The sequence below is a fragment of the Girardinichthys multiradiatus genome, chromosome 5 (assembly GCF_021462225.1).
Source record: "Girardinichthys multiradiatus isolate DD_20200921_A chromosome 5, DD_fGirMul_XY1, whole genome shotgun sequence".
Lineage (NCBI taxonomy): Eukaryota > Metazoa > Chordata > Actinopteri > Cyprinodontiformes > Goodeidae > Girardinichthys > Girardinichthys multiradiatus.
The window spans coordinates 32,094,853-32,115,439 of NC_061798.1; the positions used below are offsets into that span (position 1 = coordinate 32,094,853).

Consider the following 20,587-nt stretch of genomic DNA (forward strand, 5'->3'; position numbering starts at 1 on the left):
AAGGAAGGTTTCGCACATATTTTTGAGATGACCTTCATGTTAAGTAATCCTGTGTGAGTTTTAGACCATGGCAACACAGCATACAAAGAAAAACATGTGATTTCACAAGTTGACAAGTGCACCACCTTCCCAGTAGCACACATCTGTATACAGCCACAAATAAAACATAACATTAAACACTACTGACTGTGATTTGTGATGTAAAATCGTGGAGATGAGCACGCTGGTTTTTTTTTCTTTTGCAAGACATCCATCATTTTTGGTTTGATTCTGCATTATAGTCACCATTCTATTTTTCTCAGTGTCATTATTTCTGCACCTTTCTGTACTCAGAAAGAAGCATTTAGTCAGAGTGTACAATTCTAATGACCTGGTTAACTTTGAGATTACAGTGATCTATGCTCAAAGGTAGTGGGCTAGTCCCATATCATGATGCTCCATCCACTGTGCTTTAAAGGTGGGATATGTATCTTGGCTGATAGTCTTTCAATTCCCTCTTCTTTTAATGTCATCATTGTCACAGTTGTGGAGAATGAAGCACATATTTCCTGTGTGTAGAAAATTCAAATGACTAAACTTGGCTTCTTCAAGATTAAAGCCATATGTTTCCATAGGTAGTCAGTTAAGTACGTACCCTGATGCTCCTTCCACTGTGTTTTTGAGATGGGATGAGTATCTTGACTGATAAAGTGTGGATGTGTCTTTGTGTTAGAAATACCTCAGCATGCATCAGATATAAGTATTTTTTTTTAACCCGGTTTGATTATATCTTGTGTACGAAAACTAAAAGAGGCATACAAATGACATTTTGTCAGGACTTGTTAAACTCACAACCAATGAAATTGCATCAATTTACCACTTCTCCTCAAAGCAATGTTGAAAGCTTCTTAAATCAGCTTATGTGCACAGCAAATCTAAAATGTTTGGGCAAACTCCAAATAGTGTTGATTGCTTTTAAACACATTTGGTCTATGTACATAATTAAGGGTGTATAATGTATATTTTGAGTACATTATCCATATATCATTTATAAACACATGATCATATTCTGTACTCATTTTCAGAAAACAGTGTTTGTGCATTTATACATTTAATTTGTCACATTTTATTTAATGTTTTTTTTACATTTGCGTGTGTCAGAAAAGAGAGAGTCGCTTATTAGACTGTTCAATATGTGTATTTGCTTAAGTGGGAGTCATGATGTAATCCCATTCTTCTTTTTCCCAGTATGAAAGAAATAAACCTTAAAAGTGGACAACTGCAGAACTCAAGATCCCTAATGCCATATATATATGCACACTCATAATCAAAAGCTATTTCTGTCTTGTGTTCCTGTACTGTTTTAAGATGCATCATTAAAATCTTAAAGGGATTCCAATGCTGTTCTTACAAATTGCTTGTTGGTCTAGGCTTAAATGATCACAGACATCCACAGCATCCCAACACTAGAAGCAATTGAAATGAATCTTTACTGTACAAAATGGGAAGATAATACTTTATCTCCTATTTGTCCTGCTCCAGAGGTGCCAACACATGTAGCTCACTAACATTTAGGAAATAGGCTGAACAATTTTAGATCTTTTCAAGACTAAAATCTAGTTTTCCTGCTGCTGACTGAATGGTATTGTTAGATAATACCAAAAGAGTTGCTCAATTTCTTTCCTATATTCATGGACTTTTAAAGAACTACAAGACACTGATAGTAATATATGGTTGACCAACACTATCTTATAAAGACTGTAAAAGTTTTAGACATGTTTATCACATCAACTTCATTAAATTAGAGAATTCTTATTATGGACCCTAACAAAGCAAACTTTATGTTCGTGAAAATTAATATTACATTTAAAAAAAAGAAATCATATAAAATTCACAGTATTTAATATACTGATATATATATATATATACACTACCGGTCAAACGTTTAAGAACGCCTTTCTTATTTAATGGTTTGTGACTATTTACATTGTACGTAAGTTCTCAATGAAGGCATCAAAACAGTGAATGAACATATATGCAATTGTGTAGCAAACAAATTGTAAAATAACTTCAAATATGCTATATTTTAGAATCCTTAAAGTAGCCGCCCTTTGCTGTAATGACTGAAATATTAACCTTTGGCCGTCTCTCAATGAATGTCTAGGAAGTTCTTTCAAGACTCTTTGGAAAACCCTTTCAGATCCCCACACACTCTACCAGTCATAGGTTTTAGAACACCTTTCTCACTTAACATATATATATATATATATATATATATATATATATATGTATATATATATATATATATGTATATATATATGTGTACATACTTTTTTCAGAAAATTTAGAAAATTAATATGAAAAAACAATGAAGTAATATATAATTCATAAGGTGAGAGGTGTTTATCTGATAAAAAATTTACAACTGATGTAGGTATTTATATTATATAAAAATAAACATTAAATTATATAGACATATTAAATACTTTAAAAGAAACTTATCCAGTGGTATTTTTTTATTGTAATTTATTTGAATTTACGGCGGTAGGAAAAAAAAAAAAACGAGTTATGTAAATTGCTTTCTTCCTCTCATAGTGCTTGAGCGCCCCTAGCGGTGGCAAGCGGCAGCGTTTTTACGCAGGGCGTGATTGTGCGGCCCCTCCCCCTCCACAGTCGATCTGGAAAAGAAAAAAAAAAACTTTTTTGTATCGAAGGAATCAACAGCCGCCATCTTGTCGTGGCTCTGAACTGGGATTTCGATCCAACACTGGGTTTTGCGTAGAAATATAGCATCCTTACCTGGCTATGACAGCGTCCTTCTGTCGAAAACGAAACCTTAACGTCGCTCCCGGAACATTTTGTGCGAAAAAACTGGAATCGGAACGGTGGTCGACGGGCAGAATTGCTCCGTATATCTGATTTCCCCTTCAGAGTGCGGCGATTCGAGCCCCCTGTCGCCCGTTCGGGAGCAGCATTGTTTACCGTCGGCAGGCGGACGACCTGATCGCGGCATTCGAGAAGAATTTTCCAAAAAATTGCATTTTTGTGCAAAAGTGTATTTTTGCGGAGTTTCGCGCGATTTTTGCATGAAGAAATTTGACGTCACACAAAATGGGTACATTAAACATCTAGAAATTACGACTTTTCGCCCGGTATGCAGAAATCTACCTGATTTATCTGGATTGACTTATTAAGGCTTGATTTTTACATGGGGACTTTTTTATTTTGGGTTATTTAATGTTAATAATGTGGGTGTTGGGTGTTGGATTATCATGGGGTGAATGGCGGTGGCGGAGCGGGGCGCTATTGCATCTCTTTTAAAAGACATTGACTCTTAACAGCTAGGAGTAGCTAACAGTTACCAGAGCTGGTAGCAGGCAGTTAGCCAGTTAGCTAACCAAGCTGCCAACTTGCTAATGTGCTAACTGGGAAGGCTCCGGCTGATTGAACAACTTTCCTGTCAAAAGTTAGTACATCACAAATAAGCCAAACAGACTCTGAAGACAACTATGGCTGAAAACCTGCTGGATGTTGGACCTCCCAGCTCCAAGCGACCGAAACTGAATTCACCTGCCCTATCAGCGTCTGATGGACAAGGTAAGGCCTTAGCACTTTTTCTAAAAGAAAAAACCTCTATATTTACCATTTGCACACAACATTAAACCATGTAAAACAGGTTACTAACTCCTGCGTGTCAACCAGGCGGCACCGTTTCAGATTTGATCAGCAGGAGAGTTTGGTAAACTGGTGGTCTGACTGTTTTACGGTACTGTTGTGGTTTCGTTCTTCATGCACAGTCGCTGTTTACCTTGAGGCCAGATTGTTAGCATGGTGTCTGACAGACCTGCAGAACTAAAAGTCGGATCGGTCTCTCCCTCGCTTTCAGTGTGGCTCATCCATGTGTCAAAAAAAAGCAAATAAACCACCCCTTTTTATGTTCCCATGTCTTTTAAAAATAAGGTTATATGTGTTTGGAGAAAAACAAAATGTCTAAAAGGACTGTGTGACAAAAACTATTTCAGTTAAAACGCCGTTAAAACAAATTTTAAAGGATGCCAGGATTAACTGTAAAATCAGGCTTTACAAGCTGTGATTCTGGGGTGATTTATGACAATTTGATTGCAACGTGTGAAAATTTGTTACCCAAACCATCCAAAAGTCCTTTTTTTAATTCAACTATCAGCTAGAAATGTATCAATCAGGATTTTCCTGGTCAATACCAATTTCCCATTTTCCTTGTGAAAAATCAACGAAAAATTTTTGTAAGCAAGATGACAGAAGCGGAATTATAGGCTATGTTGCTAACAGGAATTTGAAAAAAAAAAAAAAATGGTATTCTGGGTATGTTTGTCTCATGTTATCATTAGGAATACTAGATACAGCAAAGTGCAATAACAGTAAGAAGGTTGTAGGTTTGACAACACAGCCAGTAGTTTCATTACTAATGGAGGGATTTGAGTACAAACAGCAGCAAGTGACTGGCTGATAGTAACATACCTAATCTAATGGGAGCTTTCTGTGCTTTAGCTGTTTCTCAATGAGCACGTGTTTTTAAAAAAATGTAGGTTTACAGGCAACATTGTTGTAAGTGTAGGAAGTCATAGTCTAAACAATTGTATCTGGAAGAGCAATAAAAGAGTGACTCCAAAATCAAGCATTTAGGGTATGAAATAAGTCAACTGCTGGACCGTTAAAGCATAAATTCTGAGATCATTCATACATCTCAATTTACTTTAAAACTAGTGATCAAGAAAACCAGAAAATATTACCATGACACTGATACTGATCTCCAGTTTTGAAATGGCAAGTATAGATATTTTCTTTTTCCCTGTGAGGACTGTTAACTCATAAAAAAGAAAAACAAAATATTCAGCAGGTTCTGGTTTTGTATCAAGTAGAAAAAAAAGCATCACAGGATTATCACCATTTTTGCTTTTGCCCATAACCTTCATTTGATTCGTTTTTAATAAACACAGAAAAGACCATGAACGTACATCCTTACGGTGTATGGGTTTATAGACAGAAAATGGTGGAGGGCTTTGGTTTTGATGCATTAAATAAATGGGTAGGGGGATTTAGATTTATTACTATATGACTTGTCAATATCAATTGGAGCTGGTTAAGTGAGAATTAGCTGATTCAGATTTTTGGCCAGGTGTTTTTGTGCCTGTACATCCAACTAATGTTCTTGGATGAATGTTTACCCTTTTTAATGGTGATAATAAACATGACTGACTTGTTGCAGTCCATTTACTCAGCCAGACATTCATGTTCCTTCCTTTAGAATATTTTTCATTTTTAAAAACTGATAAAGAATTTACGTACATGAAACAAACAAAAAAATCCTTCAGCTTACATACTTGTTGAACCTCAAGTATATAAATGTGGAAAATGAGGAAAGGTTTCCAATATTTGATGGAAACTAGACGTTGTGTGGGCTAACTAGGCATATTCTCATTTATCAAATCAGTTGATTTATCAAATCAGTTGATTTATCAAATCAGTTGTCATCGCTATGTCAGTTTGTGCAATGTCACAAAGAACTGCTTGGAGGCGATATTTGGAAGGATACTCCTTTTCAAGTCACAGGCGCTCATACTCTGCATATTAGTAATATGTTTGCCATGTTGGGTGGGCTCTAACTACCCTTAATGCTCGCTCATGATATATCTGTTTAGTGGCTGAGAGACCAAAACTGCTGGGGAGTATTGGGGACAATGTGTAGTTAAGAAAGAAAAGAGCCAGAAAAATTCAGGTTGGCCATAATCAATATCATCATCGCAATTTTCAGCGGTAGCATTGCATTTGCATAATTTCCTAATATCATACAGTCTTGCTGGGTATTTTTACGGTTTCAACAGAAATTCTGAAAACTCCAGATCCAATCACATCACATAAAGAGCTGTTCTTGAGAGGACTCACTGATATTAACATACCTAACCAATAATGGCTTACACAGGAGTCCTGGTTTATTGTTAAGATGGAGGCAACTTGGGAAAAGCCCACCTGCTCTATTTATTTTTGTTAAATTGCCTTTTAAGATCACGCCCTCCCAGCTACAAATGGTTCCGCTAATGATAGATGGTGATATTTGCACTCTGATGTGAGAGTTGTTTGCTGTGGAAGGGTGACGCTACAGGCATTGTGCTTATTGCTACAGCTCAGAGCATCTTCTGATCTTTAAAACTAGACATGTGCTACTCAGTAACCCAGAGATGGAAATTGGACCATTTCTGAGTTCGAAACTACTGCCTCTGTTATAGAACAAAGCACATTTATTTCTATTTCTTGTGTTACAAGCTTCGGAATAAACCAGTAGTAACCAGTCAAAATCAGAATCAACAGGCCTGGTCTCAAAGAAAACCGGAATCAGTTATAGGAAGGAAAAGCTTGATTGGCATGTTTAAATTTAAAACCTGAATTAACAGGGACAAAATAAATAAATATCTCCCCCACTTAGTCACAGTAGATGCATTTCCATTCCCTAGCAGACACAATCTGCTCCTTTTTAATCTGTAGAAAATAACCACAAACCAAATCTTTGTTTAGTCATTTGTTGGAAGAGAATAAGGTGATGAGTGTATTTTGTCTTACTGGTCTCTGTCGCTCATGCTTATTGTGAAGTGGATGTAGTTGTCCTAACTATAGTCAAAGCTGGCCATGAGCACAAAAATGTTTTTTAAGGCAATGGAATATTAAGATATTATGTCATCTGTGACAAAAACTGATTTCAGTTGTCTGTGAGTCAGCTCAAAGCAGAAGCATCTGGTCAGAAACAGTCCACATGTGTTGTTTCCATCCATGTGGTTCTTCAAAGTATACACACGATAAAATCGAAGAGCAAGTGTAATAACCGCCTCTTCGGTGTAGATTACTTTGAGCTGCCCCTGTAAACCCGTCTTTTGCTTGCATTCTTGCCTGCCTCATAATTTATTGCTGACTTTTTTCCAGTAAGCATCTCCCCATTTGAAATGCAACATCAAAAGCTGCATTTACAGTTGAACCCAGTCTCTACATACACTTTATAAAAGTGGTCTGTTAGATGCACTAATTTAAATGCATTCTTGCAGTTCGATTACAAACACCATAATTGGTTGGTGCGTAGATATTGCTGATTGTTTTTTTGGGTACATACAGGTATGTTTGATAAGTGTGTTTCTTCGAGTTTACACTGCAGCTCTGATGCCCTTTTTGTTTCCCAACAACAGAATAATTCCTACACCCTCAGTTCTCAAAGTTGCCAAAAATTTAGTTTCTGTTCTTACTGCCACAAGACATTGTAAATTGTTGACTCAGTGATCAGACTGGATTTTTGAAGTTTGAGGTGTTAGGTTAGGATAAAAATAACCAAGCAGGATGCTATAATTACTGTTTTCCATAAGAAGCAGATATACGAACAGCATTATTTTATGTTTAGCATTATCACAGCAGTATTTCGTGTACAGCACAGCTTGTACTGATTGATAGTGAGCATTGGCTGGTATGACATCCTAACTGAAAGATAAGTGTGAGCGACAACAGCTACAGCATCCCCGTATTTATGCAAACAAAAATAAAAGAAATGTATAACATGATCTTATCACTTTTACTTAAAACTGAAAATTTACAGGTGTTTCTATATCCTGTGGGAAAACAAATATATCGACCACTGCGGTTGTAGCATTATATTTAACACTTATTGCCGTACTTTTAAAGCATATACAGTACCTCATTGTATTTAAGTAGCTAGTCTAACTAGCTGTTAGCTGGTTAGTTGGTCGAGGTATCGGGCTGGGTTGCCAGCTTACAGTTGGCCCTTTTAACAGCCCTGCCGCTCACAGCTTGCCAAATGCGGTTTTTAAACTGCGTGGCATCGTTGTTAGCACTTGTTTCTACTCCATGTCTCTGTGGTTTTTAGAGACTGGAAATATTTATAAATAGCCACATTTGTCTTTCTTGTGAGCATTGGAAAAAGTAAAGTAGTCTTTCCTCTTTCAGCCAGCAGTTTGCAGCAATAGGTGGGGGAAGAGTAGCTCGCCATGTCTCTAGGCCCATGCATTTTCTCTGGTATCACTTTAAAAACGGTCGACACGATAGATTTGGTATGGCAGGAAACATTTTATGTTAACGTGATATATCTTAAAACCAGGAACTGGCTGTTGCTTGATTGACAGATTAACTTGTATTTAAGAACTCATGAGTAAGTACAAACAATCCACAGAGTACCGCTTTAATAACTACCACAGACCCAGAATATTTACATTAGGTAATGTCAGTTAAACAAGGCAGCCAGTGATCAGTATTGCAGAGCAATGATTTCCACTGACACAAGGCAGTTTTGGGAGCTCCTCCTCTGTGATGATAATGTTGCACAGGAGGTATTACAGACGATGTAAGCACTGAGGTGGAATGGGTCTCCATTGTTGACTGATGTCATGTTGGCGTGCTTATGCGTTTAGTGGAATGTGCCATAATGCAAACAAAAAAAACAAAAAAACAAGTCTTAATGCCAGTAAAACCATTGCTACTCTGGTAAATTAGTGATGCTGTGTGAAGCAGCTGTGTGTGTTACGAAAGAGAAGAAAGGTTCCTTTTTCAGATTCCCAAATGTTCTGCTGCTAACACATAAGCATCATATAGTAGATCAACTGTAGGCTCATGGATAAGCACTGTAGCCATTTATGTCTCTGCCTTCAGGCAACTTGGAAAACCATAGAAAAAAAGAAAATGGGAATAGATGCTCCGTGTAATACAGTCTAATATTTGTAGTTCTACAGCGATATTGAAGCTTTTTCCCACATACATTGAAACCCAGTAGCTTTTTGTTTTAAATGTTAGTACCCGACGTTCCTCTGGGAAAAACCATGCCCTGGCATTCACGCAGATGCTATGGTCTTTTCACGCTTAAGATATCTATCATTATTGGTTGTTTTATTGATCCCATAAAGCAACAGCATCACATTCTTGGAAATATTATTTTCTCTCATTAATGTTCCAGTGCCACAGTACATGGGTCATATTGTGCCGTTAAAGTGAGATTGGACAATGAAGCAAATCAGGTGGGCCCGTAGAATTCAGCAACCTTTTTGATCCAAAGAGCCATGGTTGTGTTCACCCCTCCTAATTAAATGTGTCTTGAGCTGAAAGCCCTGCATGACTCCTAGAACAGTCAAGTTCTAAAAAGTAATGCTGTGTAAAAATGAGTTTTGTTTTGGTGAAACTGATGAAAATTTTGATTTTTTGATTTTGTATTTTTTTTGTCGGCCAGTTGAGTCCTGTCCGACCTAATCACGCATGACAAAATGAAAATAGATAAATAATGTGTGTAATATGAAGACACATGAGTTGGACCTTTGGTGTCATTTTGTTGTGGGCAACAATAGAACTGAGAAAACTTTCATTTATTATGGTTATTTTTTGTTTTAAAAACTTTGGTCAACTTTATACAGTTTTCACATGGACTATAGACCACTGGCCTATGAGAAAAAAACTGTTTTCTCATACACAGTGCCAAATGCAAAAGTATTCAAACCCTTTGAACCTTTTCACATTATAGCAACAAACATCACTGTATTTTGAGATTTTATGTGATAGACCTAGACAAAGTAATGCAAATTTGTGAAATTGGAAACCTGTGAAAGTTTCACTGGTTTTATTTAGGGGTATGAATACAAAAGCACCGTAAACTTTTCAGGTATTTAATTGAAAACATTTGGAAAGCCTTTGTCTCCCACCTCACAATAACCCGCTACTTTGTGTTGGTCTCGTTAAGGAATCTCAGTAACATACCTTAATGTTTGCAATTATAAAGTCAAAGAAAAAATGTGTTAAAAGATTGCAAGGTATGAATTGTGAGGTGCTGTAGCTGCATGTCCCTGCTGTGTCTCAACATCATAAAATATGTGAAATATGGGGCATAATTCTACTGTAATACACGTCTTTAAATGCATTTGATGAATATTTGTGCAGAAACAGCTTTGCAACCAAAAACGTAAAGCAGAAAATCACTCACTCAGAGACCTGTCATAAATCTAATTGTTTCATAAAGATTTCTTATTAGCTGGTACTCCATCCTTAAATCACTCAAATCTTTGACAAATGTCCTGGTTAACACCAAACTGACCTTATTCAATTCAATTCAAAAATACTTTATTATTCCCAAAGGGAAATTAAATTATTAATTATATTGTTAAAACAATATTTGTGATGTGGTTGTAATAGTGTATAGTAGTAAAATTACATAAATACAAAGATATTCATGCCTTTAGTTCAAAAGTCAGTGAAGTCCTGCTCCTTAAAGAGTAGCAACATTTTTTGAAAGGTGACATGAAGCCATAAAAGTTAAGCGCTCTAAAAGTGATCCAGCAGTTCTAACCCTAAATGGGATTATCTTGACTGTGGGTTCATGTTGACAGCAAAAAGATAAAGCACCCCTAATGTTGGAATGCTTGGTAGCAGTATATTAACTGTTTCTTAAGACCACTCTGTTCTCTGCTTCAAAACCATCTTTCTGTTAGAAACTGTAAAACCTAACCTAGTAATGTTTACCCACCCCCAAAGTGAACACACAGTGCTCAGTTTTACTAACTGTGTTAGATTAGGGTTTTCAAAACACCCCAGATTTAAAGTTTTTTGTTTTTTTTCACCCCACCAAATATGTTGCAGCCACACTACTTGTACTTAACGCTTTGGCAACTTTACAACTGAGCTTTGTTTGGCCATTTAAAAAAAATCACACATAATACCCTAAATTAAACATAGAGCAGATTAGAAATGTCCTTTACTGTCCCACGGCGGGGAAGCAGTGATGGTTATCAAGTAAGAACAGCTGTTGAGAGGAAGTGTCGGTGATAATTTCTCTTTGTGCACCTAGGATGGAGCAGTCTCTCACTGAAGGAGCTCTCCAGTTCTGCAACTGTTTCATGGAATACAGTGGCAAGATTGAACAATGTGTAATCACACTGGTTTAAACAAAGACCAAGCTGCCGGTACTCTGAGGGTATCTATGTGACTGCTGGTTAGAAAGGATTAACTGAGATGAAGGATGTGAAAGCTGGACGGTTCCTTCAGACTGAAACAAGCTTCCTCCACATGGAGCACCTGCATGCTTGATGCCTGGGGGCAGCTAGTGACCTCGCATTGCAGATGTGTGCAGTAAAGCTGTGTTTGCTCAGGGAAAGATGTTCGTCTAATGCCCTCATAAAGGTAGAGCACTGTAAGAATCTAAATGAAGACCTTTAACCCATATATGATAGTCAAGTGGAGTATTTAATCACATCGCATCCCTTTTTTTATTGTACTTCTATATTATTTTAAAGATTAAGACCATTACATTAAGTTTATGAACCCCAAAACATTCAGAGGTGATGTCAAAAGCCTTAGTTCCTCATTTTCCAGTTTTCCAGTTTATCTTTATAGTCAGCTCTTCACACCATCACTCATATTGGTGGTATGTTAGAAATACCCAAAGAGTGCTTAAAAATTTCAGTTCAGTTTCTATAGCACCAATTCATAACAGATGTAATCTTAAAGCACCTTAAATGATAAACGTATCTGGTTCATATCCAGTTATATGAAATATATATTTAAATCAATCCAATTCATACCATTGCAATCCAATCATATACACAGATTTAGACTCGGTCTAGTTTAATCGCTGTTCTAATACAGTATCTCTGATTAAGGCTGTTTACACAGAGGTCTTTACCTGGCTGCAATCACTCCCCCGACTAAAAATGTAGTAAAGAAAAGAAACATCTCACTTCTAAGCAGCATCCAACTGAACCAGGCTCAGTATTCTTACTACTTACTAAGTTTGGTAAAACAACACATTTATTGCGCTTGAACAGTGAACTGCCTCGAAACATGATATTTTCCCTAATACCTTCTTGTTAAATCTTCCCTTTGAATAACTGACAATGTAGGTAATCAGTGCCCTTAAATGAGTAGCAAATCTTGTACATGCTTTTTTTCATCGGGCCGATCTTTAAATCTCAAATGTTCCCATACAAACATAATACTGTTTTGTTTACTAACCACTACTGCTGGTGATGTTGTCCTGTTTGCTGGTTGTTTAGGCCCTTTTCTGTTTCCTTCTCTTGGTTTTGGTTGTTTCATGCCGACTTATTCCAGTATGAAATGGTATCGTCTACAGTGTGATGCTTCCTACCAACCATGTTCAGTATAAAGCTGCCGCGGTGACGCTGCTGTCTCTAACCTCTCCTCTTGCTGCCATTCTTGCATTGACTCCTTAAAACGCGACCACTCGAAGAACGTGGGCTCAGCCTCCAAAAGAGGTGGGAGCGCATGTTGTACTGTAAATATGACTAAATAAAAGCAGACTGGCAAGGCAGAATATTCCAGAATTATAGAATAAAATAGTTTTTGACTGTTGCATTGTTTTTAAGATCATATGGAGCAAAAAAAATTGAATTTATTGCACAGCCCTTAGGCTCATTGTGAGTTTGCAAACAGATGAGAAACAACACAAAACTATGGTTTAGGAATGCATTTAAATTTTATCTGCTGTAGCTCATTTGTTAGTCTAACTTTGCCCACTATTTAAAAGTAGATGTCAAAATCTAATCTGGTATCTGCTGCAACATATTTTATTTTTTTGGTCTTTTAAGTTACAAGAGATTGACTTTTTGAAATAAAGTTGTGTATCTTGTATTGCTAGTTTTAAAAACTTCTCCGACGCTAAACGGAGATGTTAGTGGAGCATCATTTTTCTGCAATAACAGGAGACGAGATGTCCTCATCGCTACCTAGCATAATTTAGATCTTCTTGCCTTTGTATACACACGTATTTCTCATTGATCCCACTATTTGGACAGCACATCAGCAAACGAGAGTTCTCTCTAAGTATTGCTTCAAGTAAGTTGAGCCTCCCCACACTGTCTGCACTATGCTCACACCTCTGGTGTGAAAGAAATGTCCCCCCACCTCCCCACAGGAATCTCGAGTATTTTCTATCAGTCTGTAGTCTTGCTCTTTTATGGTCTGTGTTTTGGTTTATATTAAATGTTTTCCTTACAGCAACGGTTTGCATGCTGCCTTTTTACAAAAATGAAACTCTTATCTAAGGTGATGTAGGTCTGGAACATTGTAATACACTTTGATCTAAAAGGTTTCATTGTAGCTCTGTTGAGTGTCGTGTTGGAAGGTGGACCTTTGTTCCAGTATGAAGCCTCTCGCATCCACCTTCAGGGCTTTCTCTCCGTGTTGTCCTGTAGTTAGTTTCATCCAAATTCCCATTAAGTCTGACCTCTTTCCTTGTCATCGCAGAAGAAAAGCATCCCCAAAGCATGATGCTGCCCCCATTGTGTCTCCCAGTTGGGATGGTGTGTTCAGGGTGCCAGGTGGTTTTGGTTTTTCACCACACATGGTGTTTCGTTTCAATAGGCTGTCACATAAAGTCTGATTAAAATATACTGTAATACTTTTGCAGGGTAGATTAAAAGCTCACATGTAGAATATTTGGACCACATGAAAACTGGTCATGTCTTACTCATGTGAAATATTCAGATTGTTCTCTGTTTGTATCTTACATCTCGTTCTTTAATTGTTTTGTCTTTCCTTTTCCTTCCCATAGATCTGGGGTCTTTGCCCTGGGATGATTTGGAAAATGATCTTCCAGATGATTTGCTCCCTAATGGAGGAGAGTTGAGCCAGTTAAGTGGGTTGCCTTCTAATGGTGGAGGAACACCTGGAGGTGGTGGACCCGGTGGTGCCGGAGGAGGTCTTGGTGGGGGTACCTCTGTTGTTCCAGATGCAGCCGCCAAACATAAGCAGCTCTCGGAGCTTCTTCGAGCTGGTAGCACCTCCAGCATTACAAGCATGGGGCTCAACTCAGCAAGCCCTCAGCCTGGTGGCATGGGCCCTCAACTTGGGACACCCCTGCGCAAGAGCCCCCTTGGTCAGGGTTCTCCTAACAGCCACTCGTCCCCTCAGGGCCAAAAACCAGGAACACCAACCGGAGTAGTAGGACCGAACACTTCAGCTATGGGTTTGAGCTCAACAGGATTCAACCAAGCTATGATAAATAACAGCCCCGGGCATGCAGGACTGCTAGGTCAAGGGGGGCAGCCTCAGCCCGGGCAGGTGATGAACGGTGGTCTTGTACCCAGCGCCGGTAGGGGACGGGGTGCCGGTGTAGCAGGTATGCAGTATCAAGGACCGACAATACCGGGAAGCGCACCTGGACCGGCAGGATCTGGGAGTGCGTTGGTAGAGACACTTACCCAGGGAGGACAGCAGATGGGAGCTCACACCACCCAGCAGGCAGGCAATATGAACAAGGTGAGTCATGCTACCGCCATTCCAAAAAATAAGTTTGCCCACGCATGTTCAGGCTGACAGGATATTTAGAGAAACATATATGTCTCTTCCTGTTGTTTGAATAGAGCTTTTAGTCATTCATAGATTATTTGGAGTTGATTGTGGGTGGAAACTTTTAAAACTGAATTCTTTTTATCATGACTTGGTTAAAGACTCTTTCTTTGTGTAGATTAGCTAAAACTGCTTGTTAAAGATGTGTTTTGTTATCTGCTTGGTGGGCTCTATTCAATCCAATTTCAAATCCAATTTCTCCTGGAAGTTTCTAAACACATGTTGAGACATTCTTCGTCAGTCCACACATTCTGTGCTTTTATTTTGGATCTCAACCTTTTTTTGAAACCACAGTGTTCCTTCTAATAAAGTAACGAAACAATATAATTACAGTATCAGAATATTATTAAAGTTCTTATTAAGGCAAACCAATCAGTAGATGAGAGTTTGGCACCCATTTAAAATATCATATATGATATAATGGGTTACTTCGGCGGTGTCGGTTGATGGTTTTGCGTTATTACAGAACTATGATCTAAAAAGGGGCTTGTGATTTTCCATCATATATTTGTTGATGATCTACTTGATTTAGCAGAGAAGTTGCCACTGGTTTTGACTAATTTCCTCTTCAACTGTCAACTTTAGTCTTGGCCGGCCATTTGGTTTCACTGTTTATCATTAGCCACTATTAACTTTACAACTGAACAGCTTGGTAAAGAGGGGAGGGGCATGGAGGTAGCTTGTCATTTCCCCAGGTCACCATTTGGTTCCCCGTGACACTGTCTGCTGTTAGACATTTTCCTGTTTATTCATATCCGTAGTAGAACGTAGCCATTGATCGTGGGGAGTTACTCACAACTATTGGAAAATCTTTGTGCTGGGAGAGGGAGAAGTAGCGCTGATATATTACCATAGTGACCACAATAAAGCGCTCCTGAATTAGGTGTCGCCAGTTTGACCGTGTTGTATTTAAGGTAAACTTCACTGCATTCCTATTTATTTGTAAGAGGAACCACTAGAGGAAGTGTTCGTTAGGGTAAATAACTTGCTGGTGGTAACTTCATGTTTTGGACAGGAAGTGTTTTTGACTTGTCCATGCGGGTAGCTGCAAATTTCAGTGGATTTTGAAGGTGTTGATTGTGGAACATGGGTTTCTTTCAATGCTGCCAAACAGTCATCACAACTGCCTTTGGTTTAGATAGATCAAGCTAACATTAAGGCTCTGGAATGGCCCCGACCTCAAGAGTACTAGAAATATGCTGTTAAGCTGGGACAGAGCCAAGAAACTAACCAGTTCTGGATAAAAGAGTGGCCAATTATCGACCCAGAATTAGGCCAAAATAATGATTTAGATGCGAGTTACAGAAAATGCACAATATATTTAATATTTGTTCATCCAATTCCTGTTTTTATAATTGTTTGATGATTCTTGGGTGGTTGTTCCACCCTGTAAAAATTGTTCAAATCAGTCATTAAGAGCCCAAAATCAATGTAAAATTGATGCCCTTGATGTAAACCTCCCACTGGCACTGTTCACGTGTCTGTCTCTAAGTTAATCACACAGGCTAACAGGTGTAAAAGTATTGGACAAACATAATGTACAGTAACACAAGGTGGTTCACATTGATCTTCTCCCCACAACAAAACAAACATCACAAATCTTTATTGAGCCTAAACACTATGTTGTAAAACTGTTTGTGGGCAAAAGCTGCCATCATTCCTTCTCAGCACATGTTTCTTTTCTATAAAGTATTCAAAAAGGAGAAAGTAGTGCCTTGATGCCCACAAGCTGTGTCTGGTTTACTGGTTTACCGGCAGCCTACTTGACCTCATCAGTGAGGCAGGGAGAGACGAATAAAATACCTTTTAATCACTTGCAATTACAAATGATTTTCATGGAGAGATGCTGGCCCTGCTCCCCATGAAACCCCAGTTTGGCAGCAGAGCGCTGAGGTGATAGTTGGCTTCTGTGCTGTCTGCCAACACGTGGAGTGTCTCTGAAGGGGGAGGATAGGGCCTGAATGGGAAGAGTGACGGAGGGGGAGTGTTTGTGTGTGTCCTCCTGCTCAGCTGTGTTGAAAGACTGCCAGCGTCTGGTCGTCTCAGCTGGGTCTTTTTTATCTGGTCTGTTGGAGCGGTGTCAACAGCCTGAGGAGATGCGGCCTGGCATGGCAGACTCTGCTCTGGTCTCCGACTTCATGGATGAGAGAGCAGCAGCAAGTTAACCAGTGTGTGAAGCATGGCGATGTAGAAAATGATCCTTCAGTGTGTTTTATTTTTTATGGGGCATATGATATCCTTTTTTTTTTTTTTTTGGTCATTTTAATTTCGTTTTTTTTTTTTTTCATTATTTCAAATTCCAACATTTTTCTCTGTTGTAGTGTTTTACGAGTACACATTTTCTAAACACCTAAAGAGCATCTATTTATAAGAATAATATACCAGATTTCTATGATTTTAAGTTATTTCTTTCAATTTATTCCAAATAAATATAGGTTGGATTTCAACCTGCTGTTGATGTTTTTGCGGTTTCATCTGGTGGAATCACTCACTGCGAACTTGTCTGTTAGCTTCCTTGGCTCACAGAGGGAGGAGGAGGAGGAATGTAGGCTGATTCAGTTGTTAAAGGTTGATTCCAGTCATGCTGAGCTGTCTTGGCACCCGAGCATCTCTGGACTAATTTAGACATAATTGGGGACAATTACTCTGGCATGGCTACAGTAGTGCTTGTTTTGGCAGGAGCGGCATCTTGTAATGACGAATTGGCCCCCAAACGGCAGAGCGTTTGCTGTGTGTGGTTGGTAGAACAGTGAAAAACAGTCATGATCCTAATGGTACCTGTGATCAGGACAGAGCGAATATGTTTGTTTGAAATGGTAAATGTGAATATTATGTTCAGGCCCCTAAAAAATCATTTATAACATACTGGACATTAAACACTGTTAAATATCATCTTCTGTCTCTTATCTGTCATCTTTGGGCCTAGGTAGTAGAGGGTGACATGGGAGTGGATTTTCTCTCCTGTCCCATTCCGCTCCCACAGAAAAATGTCTTGTCCCATCCCAATCCCAGGCCAGCATAACGAAAAAAAATCCTGTCCCATCCCACTTCTGGTAAATTGACTCCCGCTCCCGTTTAGAACGACTCCCTCTCCTGTTTCAATCCCAGTTTTGTTTTCTTCATTTAGTCTTTTGGCAATTTCTTTCTTTGAAGGACCAGTTAGGTCCCTGTTTTTAGTAAAGTAAAGGCCAGTTAAAGTAAAAAGAATAATAATGAAGAAATAATAAAATATCAAACAAGGAAACAGACCATGTCCATCTTAGTTGAATAAACAAAATGTACATAGTTGTCTTTTACTCATTTATTAAGTGATCGTTTCCTTTGAACAATGACATTACTTTTATGTTTCAAGTTGCTGAAACGAAAGAAAAATGCACCTAGTAAGAGAACTGTACTTGTTGAACAAAAGGACAAAAAGGCATTACCTTCACAATTTAGAAACTGTACCTCAATGGTTCACAACCCTGGTCCTCAGGGACCCCTTCTCTGTAAGTTTTAGATGTTTGTCTGCTCCAGAACACCTGATTCGAATTCTAACATGACCTCCTATACAGGCATCAAGAATGGAGGGTCAAACTGGACAGATTTAATACAATAAAATCATCATTAAATAAATAAATGTTGTGAATGTCCCATAAGTGAAGTAAATGTAACATGAAAGAAATGTAACATTAAATGTGCCGTCAAATTAAAGGTACCATTTATTTATTTAATACATCATTAGAAACAATAAATGTACCATTATATCATAAAATGGACTATTATGCAATTAAATGTGCCACTGAATAATTAAGTATAATTTTAAAGATGACATGACGTAATTAGTGGTACACTTAATATTTAATGATGTATTAAAATAAACTGTACATTTAATGGTACATTAAATTTTTTTTCTATTTCACAACATATTTATTTAATATCTTCCCTTGATGAAGACTTTCCCCTCTACTGTGGCAAAGGCTCTTAAATCTTTAGAGCACATGGAGCAGTTTTGTTGGTCAGATGAGACTTGACACGTGATGCTACTTTGCGTTTGACGAATAAAGAGATGCAGGGCTGATTTAATCCAGAATTTGCCTTACAAGTGTGAAATAATCACTGGTGTACTTACGACTAAACACGTTTCACAAGCAGCAGACTGCGTGTTAAAACCACTGCATTCAACTCTCCTTAAGTTCGGTAATATTTCGACTTTCCTGTCAGCTCTATGAGTTTAATAGATAAGTCCTTATTTCTGACTTTATGTTGCAAATCCAATTTTACCACGTCCAGTTCTCCACCTGCGTTTGTTCCCTCCATTCTGAACGCAGGTGGAAAACATCGATCAGAAGCACTGTTGGCTTGTGGGTCGTGTAGTTCGTTTGACTCGCATTATAGTATAGGCTTCTTGGAAAAAAACTACACAATGGCGGCGTTGATTCAAGTTTTATTTTCTTAAAGTTTATAACAAAGTCTCAGTTTTACATTTCCAAAGACAATTGATCCTAGTTGGTTCTCCCTCCTATTAGTTAGCTCCCGCTCCCGTCTGCTCCCGTTCATTTTTTAATCTGTACCGTCCCAATCATGTGATCTTTACTAATGCTGTCTCCCGTCCCGCGGGATTCCCGAAGAAACGTCAGCCTCTACTACGTAGCAATGGAAGTCCGTTGGGGGCTCAGCCTTATGGTCAGGGTGCTGCTGGACCGGGCCAGCAGCTAAGTCCTTAGCAGCAGCTCCAGAATAAAGCTGCCCTTGCCAGCAGCCTGCCATCATTTCCCAATGACCTTAAAGAGGCCGCTGTCATTTGTGTGTCAAATATGGTCTTTTTGGTCTTTTTTACATAGATTTACACATAACCTTTGCTTGTGAACACATAATTTTATTTATTTGTATGTTTGCAGTAAAATAAAGGACCTACAGTTCATCTTTAATACTGGATTAGCAACATTTACTAATTTAGTTCAATGGAGCTATGAAGGTTTAGATTTTGCCCGAAATGAATTGCCCTCTTTCTGCGTACTTTGATTATGAGAGGTAACAGACTGAGGTATTCTTAACCGATTATGGTGAAGTTTTCAATGATTTCTAAAGAAGTTGTACAAGCGCTCACATACATTTGATCTCAACTGGGTGACAATTTGGATTCAAATACCTCCGATTTTTTTTTTGGAGCAAAACATAAAAAACACTGAATAAATGTAGAGGCTTGATTGGATTGGTGTCTGTTATTACACCTAAAATGAAATGGAGCCGCTTGTCCATATGTAGCAGTAACTGAGTATGACGTTCTGAATCATATATATTGATAAGTAGGCTTTGATTGGTCTCCAAGTATGTTGGAAAAAAAGTATGGCGGTATATGCACAACGATTTAAAACAAAAATGTACAGCATGATCTAAACGGTGCCTTAAGGTCAGAGTTGATGGGAAGATGGAGGGAGCTGAATACAGGGCAATCCTGGAAAGAAACCCTGTTAGAGGCTGCAGAAGACTTAAAACTGGAGCAGAGGTTCACCTTCGAGCAGGACAGCACTAAAGAAACAGCCTGAGCTAAGATGTAATGATTAAAGCATATCCATGTGTTAGAATGTCCCAGTCATAGTTGAGACCTAAATGTGATTGATGATCGAAGACCTAAAAATACACGTCGAGACACTTTTCCTCCAACCTTACTAAGCCTGGGCCATATAACAAAGAAAAATGAGCACAAGTTTCAGTTTTAGATACTTAATTAGTGCTGGAGACAAAACCCAAACGTCTGGCAGCTGTAAATGCAACAAAAGGTGGGTTCTACAGAGTATTGACCCGGGGCGGCTGAATGCAAACTGCATACCAAACTTACAGACTTCAGTTTGGACAGGAACTCAAACAACTGTACAGTAGATCCTTTTCTTCCACTTCGCAGTTGTGTATGCTTTTGCAAGGCACTGCAAATAGATTTATAGATAACCTTATTTTGATTATTTAAAACCTAAAAAAAAGATTTCACAATTATGGTGCAAAAAAATAATAATAATAATAATTTCAACCAAGCTATGATAATTTCAACCTTTAGTTTGAAGCTGAAAAGGAGGAATTATTCCTACTGCTGGTACAATGATGTAACATTATAAAACATGTTATATGGTAATCATTTATTATTTTGATAAAATCATGTTTCTCTTTTTTTGTGAGAAAAAACTGTAACAGCCTTCTTTCAGTCACCTGGCTGGCAGTGCTCAGCAGCATTAAGAGCTGGGGGGGGGAACACTGTGTTATC

General features: G+C 38.3%; 1 protein-coding gene across 4 annotated transcripts in view; it reads left to right on the forward strand.

The window, feature by feature from the left end:
- Positions 1 to 3,252: 3,252 nt before the first annotated feature.
- crebbpa (CREB binding protein a) overlaps positions 3,253 to 20,587 on the forward strand; it is a 44,540-nt gene continuing 27,205 nt past the window's right edge. For 3 of the 4 annotated variants that reach the window (XM_047364358.1, XM_047364360.1, XM_047364359.1), the window contains exons 1-2: positions 3,253 to 3,576; positions 13,553 to 14,259. In XM_047364358.1, the coding sequence (XP_047220314.1) occupies positions 3,489 to 3,576; positions 13,553 to 14,259 (795 nt within the window). In that variant the 5' untranslated portion in view covers positions 3,253 to 3,488. The remainder of the gene's footprint in view (positions 3,577 to 13,552; positions 14,260 to 20,587) is intronic. The other variant, XM_047364362.1, reaches the window with a different exon arrangement.